Source organism: Ranitomeya variabilis, chromosome 7, assembly GCF_051348905.1.
Source record: "Ranitomeya variabilis isolate aRanVar5 chromosome 7, aRanVar5.hap1, whole genome shotgun sequence".
In the NCBI taxonomy this organism is placed as follows: Eukaryota; Metazoa; Chordata; class Amphibia; order Anura; family Dendrobatidae; genus Ranitomeya; species Ranitomeya variabilis.
In genome coordinates, this window is record NC_135238.1 from 63,804,189 (window position 1) to 63,820,582 (window position 16,394).

The window sequence follows — 16,394 nt, forward strand, 5'->3', positions numbered from 1 at the left end:
CCATAGAGGTCTCAAGGAGACCTCTGGTTACTATGCCGACGCATCGCTGACCCCCGATCATGTGACGGGGGTCGGCGATGAGCGCATTTCCGGCCGAGCGGCCAGAAGCGGTAGTTAAATGCCGCTGTCAGCGTTTGACAGCGGCATTTAACTAGTTAATAGCAGTGGGTGGATCGCGATTCCACTCGCCGCTATTGCGGGCACATGTCAGCTGTTCAAAACAGCTGACGTGTCGCAGCTTTGATGTGGGCTCACCGCCGGAGCCCACATCAAAGCGGGAGGTTCTGACCTCGGATGTACTATCCCGTCCGAGGTCAGAAAGGGGTTAAAATTTTCAGCCATTCTTGAGATATTTACACTTTTCTTTTGTTTACTGATGATTAGTGATGATCGAATAGCATTGTTGTTCAGGTCTCAATGAGCATGCGCAGGGAGACCCGAGCAACAATGCTATTCGCTCATCACTACTGATGATCGTTGCTTTGTAACCGACCCCACTGCTAGACAGCTGAACATTCACAATGCTTACAAGCTGATTTCTAGCTCTTTTTTCCACACTATTGTACGTAGACTGTGTCTGTACTCTTAACATACTCAGGCTGATAACTGGTTCATGCAGCATTAAATCAACACCTGATTAATTACATTATGGCTGGTCCGAACAACGAAAGCAATTTTTACCATCCACCTCTCATGTCTCCCCTTTTTCCTCAGATTGTAAGCTTGTGAGCAAGGCCCTCATTCCTCTTGGTATGTGTTTTCATCTGTGGTTATTGTTATTCTGTAATGTCTTTTATTGTCTGTACAAGTCCCCCCTAAAATGTGAAGTGCTGCGGAATATGTTGGCGCTATAGAAATAAAATTATTATTATTAATAGCAACAGTTGGGGTTAATAGTTGGGACAAGCCCAGAGAGGGAGGGGATAAAGTGAAGGGACAGTTTCTTATCAGGCAATCAGATAGGGCTGAGCCTGCAGTGGAAGCAGACCTAAAGGCCCCGTCACACACAGCGACACTGCAGCGATACAGACAACGATGCTGATCGCTGCAGCGTCGCTGTTTTGTCGCTGTGTGGTCGCTGGGGAGCGGTCACACAGACCGCTCTCTCCAGCGACCAACGATCAGGGGAACGACTTCGGCATCGTTGAAACTGTCATCAACGATGCCGAAGTCCCCCTGCAGCACCCGGGTAACCAGGGTAAACATCGGGTTACTAAGCGCAGGGCCGCGCTTAGTAACCCGATGTTTACCCTGGTTACCAAAAAAAACAAACACTACATACTCACCATCTGATGTCCGTCAGGTCCCTTGCCGTCTGCTTCCTGCTCTGACTGCGATCCGGCCGTACAGTGAGAGCAGAGCGCAGCGGTGACGTCACTGCTGTGACCTGCTCTCACTGTACGGCGGCACTGTCAGAGCAGGAAGCAGACGGCAAGGGACCTGACAGACATCAGATGGTATGTACTGTTTTTTTTTTTTTTTACATTTACGCTGGTAACCAGGGTAAACATCGGGTTACTAAGCGCGGCCCTGTGCTTAGTAACCCGATGTTTACCCTGGTTACCAGTGAAGACATCGCTGGATCGGTGTCACACACACCGATTCAGCGATGTCAGCGGGACCTCAACGACCAAAAAAAGTCCAGGCCATTCCGACACGACCAGCGATCTCGCAGCAGGGGCCTGGTCGCTGGTACGTGTCACACATAGCGAGATCGCTACTGAGGTCGCTGTTGCGTCACAAAACTTGTGAGTCAGCAGCGATCTCGCTATGTGTGACGGGGCCTTAAGGTCTAACTATACGGACCTTCCTCAGAGCAATTTAGTTAATCTGGAGTAATGAAACAATATTTATGGTCTGACTGAATATCCTTCTAATGAATTATGCGGTCGCCAAAAGTATGCGGTAAGGGAGAATATTGGCTATGGGTGTGTTGGTGCCGCTTTGGGATGCGGTCTGCCTTCACTGTGCACGGTGAGAAGCTCCAGCGCTGGTGGCGTCCTAAGTCGCTTGGGAGTATGCGCATACTCCGAGGATATTCAGTCAGACCATACATATTGTTTCATTACTCCAGATTAACTAAATTGCTCTGAGGAAGGTCCGTATAGGTCCGAAAACGTTCAGCAATTGATCTGTTTGTCAGGATGTGAAATAAATAGACTTATCCCTCTTCAGAAACTATCGAGTGCCGAGTTTTTCCACATATTTGTTGACGCGGGTTGGAGACCCTACTTGAGCACCTACTTCCATCTTTCGCAGAGTGCCGTGTATTTTTCTTATACTAAGGTCTAACTAGTCGTCAGAGCCACATGACGTGGGTCTCCCTGACGAGAGTGAAGACAGAGGGAATGAATAGCAGGATCCAGAGTAGAGAAGAGTAAAAGTGCCAGAAAGACAGGGATGCACTGGAAACAGGTCCTGGGCCAAGACACCTAGCAGTACGGCCCTGAGTTTGCAACTCGGAGAGGTAATGGGCCAGGATGGAACAGTAAACGTGAGATGAAGACAGTGCCCCGGGCAGTAGTCCCAAGGAGTCAGCAAGCAGAGAAACTAAGCAATGGCCATAGTAGCAAACTAGTTACCCTAGGGAGGGAGAAAGGACGTGTGACCGCGAGTTGAGGGCAGGACTCGCACTTACTGGGCTGTAGTACTGTGCTGGGTTTTGGTGAAGGCAGATGAACTTGGGAGATAGAAGTAATGCTGGAAGATGCTGCGCTTTCGTGAAGTTATGCACCCGCCATCTATTATACATAATTCCCACCAAGTTACTGTTCAGTAAAAAAATGTTTATTGATGTCTGGTGGGCTGCTTGGTCTGTTTTTTTTGCCAAGATTAGCATAGTCTGCATGGGTCTCTATTCTTGTTGAATCCAAGTGTTTGGGACCCGTCAGGAATTGGTAGTAAACGGACCCGTCTGAAAACAGTGGCAGCCACAATGTGAGCAGAACAGACCAAGGTGCACACCGAGGTCATGCTGCTACCCCATCCTAATACTTTTGGATGTATGAATAGTACCCCTTTCAATTAATCTCTGCTCCATTAACGTTTATTTTTCCATCTATCGATTTTATTACACATATTTACAAGAAGAAAAAAAAATAAAAAATCACATCTGTGTAGACAGCCCAGAAATACCAACAGAGACGGCGTGTTGAGAAGTTACAGACGGTCATTTTTACCTTTTAAAAGTAATAATAATAAAAAAACAAACAAACTTAAGATCAACCTGCAGCCACTGCATACAAAATTTGCTGTAAAACGTGAGCCCAATGTGCCATGCTAAAAAAGTGACGTTAAAGGGGTAACGTTTCCCCTTGTGGATAACACCAAGCTGACGTGTAAGGAGACTTACAGGCCATGCAGTGTTCTGAATATTGTCTCTTGAGGTCACACTGAAGTTCAAGTCGTCTTCCTCTCTGAAGATACAATTTGCATACAAAAAAAGGTGGGGAAAAAAACCCCCACACCCATGAGTGTCCTCTTCACATGTCCACATGGATGAATCACCAAGCCATGGCTATTGCCTCAGCTCTGAACTTTTGCAAGGTCCTCCCTTTACGCAGTAATTTATTAAGATCCTTGCTTGATGTAATGGCATCTGCCTTTTCGACATCAAAGAAAACGAACATAGAAATAGAAAAAAAGGTCTAAACGGTAATAACCACCTTTAATAACTACATAAAGTCCTGTAAAATATAGCCTCCGGCATTGCACACGTCAAGTGCAAAAATGTGACATTTTACAAGAAAATTATTATACGCCAAAACAATTATAAAATATGCTGAGCTCAAAAGTTTTCAATAGGAAGGCAATAAGGAAAGAATGAGGTATGGAGTAGGTGTAGTAAGGTGGGCTGTGTTTTAAAGGGGCTGTCTGGGATTAAAAAAAAAGGATCTGCTTTATTTTCCCCACACCATTCTCGTCCACGAGCCTTGTTTAGTGCTGAATTTCATCCATAGATATAAAAAAAAGTAATTGTGATAATAGATCTTACTATAGAAATCTGCTTCTTTCTCCACCAGGACTGATCGATCTCAAAATTCACAATGAACAGGTAAAATCTGTCTTCAGTGTATACAGATTTTCCATTACTAAGACAGGAGAAAGCAGATGCTACTGATAAGATGCTATGGAGAACTGCAACTGTTGTCTCAGGAGAACTGCAACTGTTGTCTCAGGAGAACGGCAACTGTTGTCTCAGGAGAACTTGCAGCAACAAGTCCTTTCTCCCTCCATATGTTAAATGGACCAATTGCCATCTCCCATCTCAGCAAATATAGGGTTTTTCCCAGCTCCAAGTTCCTATCCCAATATGTAGTAGGTGTAATAATATTAACAAATACCTGCAATTAGAAATATAGTATAGTTCTTCTGATTCGCTATGTCGCTTACCCCTTGTACAGGGCATTGCAGTAGCTTGGCTATCCATGGTTACGACCACTAACAACTAACTGTCACTATATGAGTAGTCGTAACCATGAATACCTATACTGCGGAAATGACCTAACATAGCGAATCAGAAGAACTATACTATTTCTAATTGGAGGTATTTGCTAGTTTTATTACACCTACTTGGAGACCCCTTTAAATCTGTCACAGCTTACAGATTTTACCCATGAAAAGTTCAATCCAGGAGGAGAAAGCAGCAGATTTTGTTTTTATTACAAAATTGCATATTTTTATCGGTAGTATTGAATTATGAAATAAAAATTAAAACGGCGGTCACATTTTAACTCTCATGATCAGGCGATTTTGCGGTTTGTTTTTTTTTCCTCCCCTTCTTCCAAAAGCCATAACAACCATTTTATTTTTCCATCCCCATTGTCGTATGAGGCTTGTTTTCGGGATATGTGGCTGTGTGAGGATCTATTTTTTTTGGTCCCGATCTGACGTTTTACTGACACCCTTTTGGGTTAGATACAACGTTTTGATCACCTGTTACTGCATTATTACAGCATCCAAAAAAAAACAAAAACCCAATGCTGGCATTTTTATGTTACATTTTTTACTGGTCGGATTACTTTATTTTATATTTTGATAGATCGGACTTTTACAAATGCTGTGATACCAAATAAAGTGCTTTTTTTTTGTTTTATTTTTAATGGGGCAAAAGTTGGGCGATTTGAACTTTTGTATTTTATTTTTCATATTTTTAAAAACATTTTCTGTTGTACAGAATAGTCCCCTTAGGGGACTTGGTGCTGCGATCATCCGATCGCTTGTAAGCATGTATAGATCAACAAAACAAAAAGCCGTGTCTAGTTTTGATTCACTTGAACGTAGCGGACTTGCTGTTCCAGCCGCAGCACCACGTATGGATAACCTGTTACGGTCTTTGAGATCCTAAAGACAGGCCAGCAATGGTTTAAATCCCTTTTAATAATATTTGTGGATTTTTTAATTTATTATAAAAGCACACCATGCAAACAGAGAGAGAGAGAAAAAAAAACACAAAAGAAAAATACCCTGTGTCTGGATGGCATAACTCATAGGTACAGCTCAAAAGCAACAGGAAAACAATAACTACAAACAAAAACGGCTTAAAATGGGAGAAACATAAAAGAAAACAACGTTGCACGACTCAATATGAGTGAAAGCTATAGGTGTATTTTAGCTAATAGAGGTAAAATAGACGAGCTATGATTTCTTGGAGGAGCTTGCAGGCTTTAGCGTAGTAGACTGGATATCGCACAGTGGTCCGAAGCGGCCGTCGGCATCTTTAGCTCTCATGGCAAAAGAATACGTGGTGTCGTCAACAAACTGCGTGAGAGTACAAGCCATGGGTAACGGTAAGGCCTTGATCTCACCAATTTTTTTCCACAGCTTTTTGGGGTTGTTTGGATCTCCCTGGTGCACGTACAGACAGTAGACTTTAGCAGGGGCGCAGCTGAGATCAACACTGGCGACATTCCACGACAGGGCAATGCCTTTGGGATTTTGGACTTGAGCAAGTCGCAGGTGAGGCTTTTGTGGCGGCTTTAGACCGGATGGCTCAGGGGTTGATGAGGTTTGTTGTGCGGTCACAGCCTCTGGTGGCTTCTGAGGAAAAATAAAAATGGAGAAACAGTGATAAAAAAACAAACAAAACTTACGAACAATGATGTAATGGAGACAAAAAAAAAATGGTGCAAAAGGGCCATAGTGTGGGCAAGGAGAAAAAATATAAAATAAAAATCAATTGGTATCTTTTGGACATAGTCTTGATAAAGAAGCTCTCCCATGAAGATTTTTTTAAAATAAATCTGTGCATATGTCTATGTAGTGTGGCGTGTACGGTATGTCAATATACTCACCTATCATCGCCATCTCCGGGGATCCAGGGCCGTTCTGCTCCTCTTCTCAGTCACATCACAACTCTGCAGACTTTCCTGGTCACGCTGTGATCTGTGAACCGGAAAGTGGCTTTTGCGAACCGTGAAGTGGCTTTTGCAATGTAAGTCTATGGAATATCAGAACAAGGTTCCAAAGACTTACACTGTAAAAGAGACTTATGGATCATTCATAGAGTGATCTGTAGAGTCTGAAGAGAGTCAACATCACTGAGAAGAGGAGCAGAATGGCGCTTAGAATAATAGAGTTGGAAGGGACCTCCATGGTCATCATGTCCAACCCCCTGCTCAATCCAGAAGTCACGGAACCATCTCAGACAAATGTCAGTTTGAAAACTTCCATTGAAGGAGAACTCACCATTTCTCATGGCAGCATATATATTAGGTTTATATAGGCGAGTATATTAATACACTCTACACGCACACATTTATTAAAACAAATCTTTAGGGGAGGTGTAGTGAAATATGTGTATGTATGGATGTATGACCAGCAGTAAATTAACATCTGTCCTTAGACTGCAGCTCTCACAAAGGTCTTGACCTATGTTATCCTGAGCAGGCAGTCTTCTGGTCTCCAGTCAACCCAGGGATTTCCTGAGAAGACACTAGTGGAAACATTTCACACCTTCTGACTCTTGAAGAGAGACGCCAATTGCAGCCCCACACTATTTACTATGAGAAAGGTCACACAAATAGTGTTCACAGAAAAATAATGTATTCATTGGTAAAATAGCCAGGATCCAGTCACAAACCAAGGATTAGAAAATTAACCTGAGAGGCTGGTCTAGAAATCTGACCTCCAGGTTAACTCTATAAATTAGGCCTTTACAATTTGAAACCTGTTCACAGATTGAGGGGCAGCCAAGCTGATGTGATCCATTTCATACTCATCCCCCCTCAGGGAGCAGAATGCCGGACTGCAAAGTTTAGATATTTCTGAACGTTTTCTCCCTTTTATTTTTATAGCGGTTTTGCATATTTGCATGTCACTTTTTATTTCCATATTCTTTTTATATCCTTTTATTGTAAGCACTGTCCCTTTTCTATTAAAGCTTAAAACTTTAATAAGTTTGTACCTTGTATGCTCTAACAGAATCCATAGCCTTAGGGTGTGTGATCTTGGCGATTGGCAGACAGTAGTAGTAATATTTCCGGGACTCATCGCCCGTGTGTTTGGTGAGTGGTGGCAGTGTATGTGAGCGGGCTGCATGGTCTGTGTCGGGGTGTGATTTATGCTCCCATTGCAGTATAGGACAGAGGCTGAATGATGTACTGAGAGAGAGGAGATACATTAACCCTTGCAGGCGCAACCCCCAAGTCATGTGCTGAGTAGCGGGAGGGCTTCTTAAAATTGACAAATATCTACTACACTTGTCACATTCTGCACTCTCAAAAAGGACATCAGCAAACTGCATATTACTCTGGCATCGTACTCCTTCAGGCAACTGAACATTTATAATAATCTCGTATCTAGCCAAGAGGAATCGATTTCCAGCAACTGCAAAGAAATATTTTTAAATTTGGAATTTATTAACTTGCTCTTAAAAATATAAAAGTTAATGCATTTAAAATTCTCTAACGATGGTATAGAACCCCGGAACGATTGCTCCACCTCTCTGTTGGAGGTGCTCAAACTCTGGGTTTCCGAGCTCATATTTTCTGTCAGTGTCCAAATATCTCAAAATATAAACTATCTTCGCCGTTTACACCTAGTTAAGCGAGATTTAACACCCCAAGAAATATTGCTCTATTTTAATAGTCCTACTGTCCATCACCTAATGCGACCAGTTGATCCTGTACGGATCTACGGTGCTGGGCTTACAGTGTTTCTTTTGTCTGTACCTGAATATTGTTATTGTTAACTTGTCTGGCATATATTCTGCATTTTTCTCAACAGTAGTTCCTGCAGTTATTTTTTCGTATGGTAACATCTTTTGTTAATGGAGCTCTATAATATGTTCTTCTTCAGTCTTTATTTTGAGATTTGCAGATGTAAGTCTTTTCTCTTGTGGATGTTAAAATTAAATAAAGAATTACAAAAAAAATATATAAATGATAATAAAAAAAATAAATACACTTTTCATATGCGTTTTGACAACTAAAGGTCTTAATCATAGCTATGTTTTCATAACTATGATTAAGCGCTTTAGAGCTCGAGACGCGCAGGTAAGTATCTATATAAATATTTCCTGGTGGTTGATGGAAATCTATTCCTCTACAGAAGTGTTTCCCAAACTCCAGGGTCTCACAGCCCCCAACAGGTCAGGTTTTCAGGATTTCCTTACTATTGCACAGGTGATCGAAGTATCATCAAGCCACCAAGAATTCTCTCCCCGATGCAATATTATGGAAATCCTGAAAACATGACCTGTTGGGGACTGTGAGGGCTGGAGTTTGGGAAATGTTGCTCTGCACAATTGTTCCTGAATGGGAAGCGGCCCACGTTCTTTTCTGTTTACCGCATCCTACAAGAGTAATTCCGTTACCAGATATGGTGAGCTGATCTGACCACCGTTATTGTATCTAGCTAAGCTGTTTGACTGGTTGTTGTGGAACAGCTATATGACAAAATCGTGCCTACTTGTGTAAAATAATGTTATTCCAAGGCATCAGGGTGTTCAGCATGCAGATTTATCCTTTTAAACATGTCCATTCAATTTTGAGTGACTACTCTCCAATTTGGCGGTGTTAGAGCAGAAGTTTCTGAAATCCCACGCATGCCCTTTTAGGATCCAGGCCCTGAAGGCTTCTTGTCATGCACAGTGAGCCCAGGTATTATAGCGTAGTCTCACCAAGGTTAAAGATCAGGAGCAGCGTGCTCAGGCACAGTAAGTTTAGTGAGGCGGAGCTGTGTACACCATGAATCACTGCATTAGCAGAGGTGTTCCGAGCCCAGACTAAGGGCCCCTTCACACTGTGCAATCAAAGTCTGAACGAGCGTTCGATTTGTGACGTTTATCCGTCCTCGTTCCGAGGTTGCAAAGTGTGACATGGCGTTACGATTTGCGACGCAGCCCAGCATCGTACGATGTGAAAGAAAGAGCAGAACTTTCTTTCGTCGTAAATGTCTCGCTGTGGCGGTCGAAATCGTAGTATGTGACGGCGGTCATACGAGCTCGTAATGCGACTACGTGGGTTGGGCTTCCGCATACCTGTCTCCTGATTGGGCGTGACGTTTTAGCACGCCCATGCTGGTAATACGTCACGCTCGGAGTCGTAGGACTATGGCGGTGTGAAGGGTAGCGTACGATTGCGACGCGTGACGTTCACATCGCAACTACGTCAGAAAAAGCGTTAACATCGTAGAGTGTGACCGCTGGCTACGAGCTCGTACTGCGATGTCGAATATGACGCAAATGCGTCGTAATCGTAGCAGAATCGACCAGTGTGAAGGGGCCCTAAGAGAATGCGCTCAATCGCCTACAGGAGCATGGGGTCTATTTAATATGCAATCTGCTGATGTAAGGTTCTCTTTAAAAGGGCTTTCCGGGGTTAGAATATGACTATTCTACTCTCAGGATAAGTCATCATTATCAGATCTGTGGAGGCTCTGATGATCAGCTCCCATCCACCACCAAATAGACTGCAAGGAGGTAAACAAGACAATGTAAATGTCACACAAGAACTATGGCACCACACACATCTGATCATTCGGGTGATGGGAGCTGGACTCTCCACTAATTTAATACTACATACACCTTAACCATTATATTTTACTTTTCCAATGCATCTAAAATGAAACTTTTTAAATAGCCTCCATTAAAAAAACAGGTTACTTTTCTGTGTCTACAGCTCTTATGAAGTTTGTTGTCTCCATGGAAACAGACTACAAACAAATCCTTCGTAGTCTGACCCGGCAGTCGTACATTTACCCATTTTCTCTCCTACTTTTTGCTAACTTATATGTGGTAAATAATAATAAATTGGAGAGAAGATGGGATAAAGTATGACTGCAAAATCAGATTATACAAGGGGTATAATTAAAATGCATTACCATGGAGATGTGTAGCTCTGCCCACTTACAGCAGAAGTTTAATCTGCGGATTTGCTGGTCACTTGTACATGTGCTTCTAGAAGTTGCAGGTCATTAAAATAAACTAGTCCTAATAACTAGCTGGTCTCCTACCTTTGACTTAGAAGAGTCGGGGATGGTGGCAGACTGTCTGTCTTCAGTCACATCAGAACTTGACGCTTCATTACGATTACTCGATGGAGGGCCTTTCTCGACAGAATATTTATCAAAAATGTTCTCAACACTACTCTCCTTAGACGATGTCGCGGAGGGATGGCTTTTATGCTATTTTTGATCAAAAACAGTATTACTAAGAACCCTGTGTTATTTAAATGCACTTTTGCTTTTTACTTATTTAGTTACAGCAGGGTTTTTGCTCATTTTGTTTCTTGTAGGTTATGTATGTTACATGCGTTTATGTGTTGCATGTATACCAACTCAAACCAAGCTCAATTTTGGGGGTTTTTACATGCACCTTAGCCATTATATTTTACTTTTCCAATGCATCTAAAATAAAACTTTTTAAATAGCCTCCATAAAAAAACAGATTACTTTTTTGTGTCTACAGCTCTTATGAAGTTTGTTGTTTCCATGGAAACAGACTACAAACAAATCCTTCGTAGTCTGATCCGGCAGTCGTACGTTTACCCATTTTCTCTCATACTTTTTGCTAACTTATATGTGGCAAATAATAATGAATTGGGGAGAAGATGGGATAAAGTTTCATTGCAGAATCAGATTATATAAGGGGTGTATTTTAAATGCATTACCATGGAGATGCGCAGCTCTGCCCACTTACGGCAGAAGTTTAATCTGCAGATTTGCAGGTCACTTGTACATGTGCTTCTAGAAGTTGCAGGTCATTAATAAAAAAAAGTAACCTTAATAACTAGCTGGTCTCTTACCTTTGACTTAGAAGAGTCGGGGATGGTGGCAGACTGTCTGTCTTCAGTCACATCAGAACCTGATGCTTCATTACGATTACTCGATGGAGGGCCTTTGTCGACAGAATATTTATTAAAAACGTTCTCAACACTACTCTCCTTAGACGATGTCGCCGACGCAGCCAGATCACCATTTGGGATACAAGGTTCGCTAACCAATGTGGAGTCTGGGGAAAAAAAGTGTTTATATTTCTAAAAATTTTGGGCAAATATTTCAAGGACACCTTTGGATATTTAACTGAAATCTAGAAAACGTTCTATTTTTTTTTTATATCAGACGTCATGTAAAATTAGTAGTTCTCAGCAGTCAGGTAATTCTATAAAAAAAAAAAAAAAAAAAAATGTAATAAAACAGTTCTTCCCAGGAGTGGTGGGGTTCATAGAACTCAGGTCCCAGCATCACTTTATATTAGCCGTTTACGTCAAGATTTTGGTAACAGCCAAACGAATATCACTAGAATTAATATGATCAAAGGGGATCAGGGTCTGGGAATGTTAGCCAACAGCTCGGTATTTATTCTCTATAAAAAAAGCAGAATAAGTGATGACATCTGTCCTGAGAGGATGAAGGATCGGGCCTGTCGTATTTCAACATGTGCTATCGGGAAGAGTCCAGGCACTATACACAAGAGACGGCGCTTCAATCCCACCAAAACAAGTTTGGCTGACATTCGTCTATCGTGGGGGTTGAAACAAATTTAATGTGCATGGGACTTTAAGAGACGCTCTCTGTAATCACTCTGCACACTAGTCAAGAAATGAGTCTCCTGAACAGAGGACCCCGCACGGAAGGACCCCGCACGGAAGGTTTTGTTCACTAGACAACCCAATTATTACACGTGGATTTTGGATGCTATCGGAGGCTCACAGTTGTGAGGAACTGAAACAATCTATCATCAGTTGATGGTACCTTTATCACTTTTTTGCCCCTCGTCGTCCGTCAGATCAATTACTGCTTTGACCGGTTTATTCTGTTGATACAGGAAAGCATATTATTAGGATTGTTCTAGTAGTAATTAATGATGGCTATCATACAGCACAATGAAAGCAGATACACAGACTGTGTAGAGCACAAACTGGTAACTTCAACATTAACTTCTAATAAAGACAAACAGTAAAAGGATCCTTACTGCTCGTGAAGAATGCGCCTTCTTTCTATGCTCCTTGATGGATTCCATAATTTTTTGCATAGCTAATAAAAAAAAATATATACAAATATACCTTAGAAATATAAACGAAGAAGCTACATAATCTATAGCAGTGTCCCAAACCTTGGCTTATTCTGCCCCTAGATCAATGTACATAGAGGTAAATGCACCCCATTCATAGCACCCAATATGGCGGTGATGGTGTGATTTACCTGTGTGACCACCTCCTCGGCTGCATGCAGACAATGGCTAAAAGTGATAACTGAAGAAGGGTATGCAGCCGGGGTAAATAATGTAACCACAGCCGTAACACAGGCAATTTTAGAAAAGTGAAAGCAATGTGACCAGCCCCTTTAAATAATCACATGCGTTATCCTGAATTTTGATAAGGCTGGCCTATATCAATATCATATAGGTGGGAGTCAGACACCCGACACGGCCACAATCAGAGTCTTGAGCTAAATGGTTTATAAAGGCAGCTCTGTACACTGCGGCGGCCGTCCTCATTATCTGAGCTGCACTACCTGAGAATGGCCACTACATGGCGTACAGAGCTGTGGTGACTCAGGCTGCCATGGCAACCTGGTAATCAGCATACACAGATATTAACCATTACTATACCCAATAAAGCAATAAGGACACTGTAGGAGGCCTTTAAAATTTTAAAATTACGACAAACATATTGAGCAGTATACTTTATTTTTTATTTTTTAACAGGACCCTACGGATGAGGGCTGCCAGTAATAAACACAAATAAGTCCTGAGCTTTTATAGGGAACTTTGAAACCACGGGCAGCATCCTTTTCAACCAAATACGTTAAAAAGCCTCAGAAATAGCAAAGTGAATCTGGTATTGCTTGGTAAGGCTGCATTAGTTTTATACTACAACAAAAGAGGCTATTTATTCACCATCATTGTACTACACAATGTCATCTGACAGCACAGACGTTAGCTGGACCTCTATCATGTCCCTAGAAAACACATAGAGACCAGTGAACACTTATGTTGAGGGGCTTCATACCTGCGGGGTCCACTTTTTTTGAAGAGCTTTTTCGTTGTTCTTTTTGTGATTGCTTTGGATTGCTGAAAAAGAAAACACTTGCTAGAAAAGACAATGCTCCTAATATCCAGGTGTCACCATTCTGTTTTAAAAGGGGTTGTCCAGGCTTGGGATTAAAGTCGGTACACTTCTGAATCCTGACTGCGTGTGCTAGTTAGTCACAATGTGAGAATTCTCCGCTGTTGCTGGTGAACTGGGCCGCATGTATGAGATTTACATACTTGCAGTCAAGTGTCCACTAGACGTGCTCATCCTCTGTCCACAGAAGTGCATTGTGAGAGACCAAACAAGTCTAGTTGGAATGCGGCAAGAAGTGTGCAAACCGCATCCTGGCGGTCACGTTGCCCAAATTGCCTCACAGACAATATCAGAGAATCCTGACAGTGCGCACACTGTCAGGATCCATCCCAAGCCTGGCCAACCCTATTAAACAAAAGATTGAATGCCCCTAACATACATAGGTATGTCAGGAAATTCTACCGAAGTGCTCAACACAAAAGGTCCATGAAATATAATGGCCTTGCTTTTAGCAAAGAAGAAACCTTGTAGCTTCTATTCTGCAATATACATTTCTGGTCCTGAACACACTTTTCATTATCAGAGTATCCTGCAAGAAGCATGTCTACCACACTTACTACGCGAGTCAGTGGCCAAGGCATGGAAATGTACGGCAGACTGGAGGAAACACACCTAAATATTACACGCAGGTTATATGTCCAAAGCTGTGTGTGGTTTTTAGGTCTAATGGAAAATCCGACTGTCAAACATGTTTTACTCAGTTTTAAAACTGTCACTATAGGCATTGGGACAATCTAAAATGGTGCCCAAACGAATACATATGTCCATGCCACCGTTCATTCCTTCCAAGATACATTTAGGAAAAAAAAGTTACAATATATTCACATTTGTTTATTTTATTCATTGCAGGAGTTTTCCTCAAGATTAAATAAATAAACTTACTGATCACTGAGATCCTCAACAATCCTGACAGTGGGGATTCTGTACGAATGGCGCAGGACTGAGCATGCCAACCTCCAGTGTATTCATTGTCCAGGAGATCAGTGAAAACAGTAGAGTCCTGCTCCCGGATACTTGGATCACTCCCATAGACAATGAGCAGACCGTTGTTGGGCATGCTCGACCCTTACTCCATTCAGACAAGGCTCTGCAGAATTACCAGGGGCCCTGTTTTCTGATGCCCATCAATCAGTATGCTACTAATTGTAGGAAACCACTGTTATGGTTTTCACTTAGAAAATCATGCAAGTTAACAAAAGGTGCCAAATGTTGTGCATATGACTATTATCCAGTAGAAGGGAAGAATAAACTAAAGGCTGTTGTCCTTTGTCTCATTTCAGAAAAGTTTTCTCTATATCCATAGTTTGTTGTTTAAAAACAAACTGATCTCTACTTACCCTCCCTGGGTCCTGTGGTGTCTTTTCCATTGTCCCCTGTCTCCGTCGTTTGGCTGCAGTGGCGAGGTCACACCGACAACGCTGGATTCAACCACCAAGCTCAGCGGCTCGTCCTGTCCACATTGGCAGAACAGCTGGGCTCAGTGATTAGCTGCAGCACCGTCGATGTTAAGTCATCACTGTGGTCAAGCAATGGACACCGGGTGAAGCGGCAGAGTCACTGAGCAGGACCAAGGGAGGGTAAGTACAACATACTGTCCATAAAAGGGAAGGAGACAACCCCTTTAATTCTGTAGGAATAAGTGTATTACTATTTCAAGAGTTGTGCTGGCATTGCAGTAGAGTCTCACCTCGGCTCCTCCGACTCATTATCACTAAGTACAACAAGTTCGGCGCTGCTTGCGGTTGGATCTTGCGCAGGCGATGTTCTCGGAAGGGACTCTGCAACTTCTGGCGGTGGAAGAACTGTAGAAGCACTGGGTGCCTCAACTGTGCTGCAAAGCTGGAAAGAGAACTGCTGCAAATTTACCTGCCCACAGTGTGTCTCCAACATTAGATTTTAAAAAATAAATGTAAAAATTAATTTTGCCCCCAATCACTGCCATATAAATCCACGTCCATCGCTCACTGCAGCTATAACCCAAATCCCACTGCAACAGGCTGGGCATACGACAGACGACTACAGAGTCCGGCCTGCTGGGCATAGATGGGAATGTCAATAGCTTGTACAGTAAGGGCATGGTGAACGCCTCCCACCGGGAAAGCCCAATCTTCATACCGCTGTGGGTACCTGAGCTGGTAAATGCATGATCCAAGTAGTAACACAGTCACGTGAACAAGCCCATTTACTTGCATTGGCCTATGTGCATGAAGTCTGCTTGGCGCATGGCCAGTATATGGACTAAAAATATGTTTGGTCTGAATGAACCCTTAAATGCTGTTGTTCACAGGATAGGTGACAACTGCTACATCGGTGGGGTTCCTCCTTTTGTGACCCCCACAGATTGCCGAAAAAGTGCACTTTTATCTGTTATTCTCTATGGCTCTTTCTTCGGAAGCCCCATAGGAAGTGAACCATGCACATGCACCTGACTGCTCCATACTAACAGGGATAAAAGTGCCCCACTCTGGCCAATAGTTGGACCCCACCTATCTAGAAGCTATATACTTTAGATAGTTGATAAAGGGGTATTCCAGTTGAAAAGTGTTTTTCCCCCAATTTACCCATAATCCTCACCTTTAATACACTTCTTCTTAAATTCTGAACTACACAACCCTAGTTGGTCTGGTAGCATTCTGCCAGGTACACAGATGATGAATGCTATCTATGTATTACCTCCTCAGATGAAGAGCTGATGGGAGTCACTTTAGTTGAGCCGCTGCTTATTTGTTTCTGAAAGTTTACGGCATACTTCAGGTGTCTTTCCAGTCTTCTAATGCTTCTCTATCGCACACAATTAAAAAAACAAAAAACAAAACACAACAA

The 16,394-nt window shown here is 42.5% G+C and overlaps 1 protein-coding gene across 2 annotated transcripts in view; it reads right to left on the minus strand.

Moving 5' to 3' along the window:
- Positions 1-5,361: 5,361 nt before the first annotated feature.
- ATF7IP2 (activating transcription factor 7 interacting protein 2) overlaps positions 5,362-16,394 on the minus strand; it is a 40,714-nt gene continuing 29,681 nt past the window's right edge. Inside the window, exons 5-12 of one of the 2 annotated variants that reach the window (XM_077275207.1) lie at positions 16,245-16,352; positions 15,259-15,410; positions 13,455-13,516; positions 12,416-12,477; positions 12,196-12,256; positions 11,247-11,452; positions 10,456-10,626; positions 5,362-6,039 (exon numbers count right to left, since the gene is read on the minus strand). In XM_077275207.1, the coding sequence (XP_077131322.1) occupies positions 5,638-6,039; positions 10,456-10,626; positions 11,247-11,452; positions 12,196-12,256; positions 12,416-12,477; positions 13,455-13,516; positions 15,259-15,410; positions 16,245-16,352 (1,224 nt within the window). In that variant the 3' untranslated portion in view covers positions 5,362-5,637. Of the gene's footprint in view, positions 6,040-10,455; positions 10,627-11,246; positions 11,453-12,195; positions 12,257-12,415; positions 12,478-13,454; positions 13,517-15,258; positions 15,423-16,244; positions 16,353-16,394 lie in introns of both variants that reach the window. The other variant, XM_077275206.1, reaches the window with a different exon arrangement.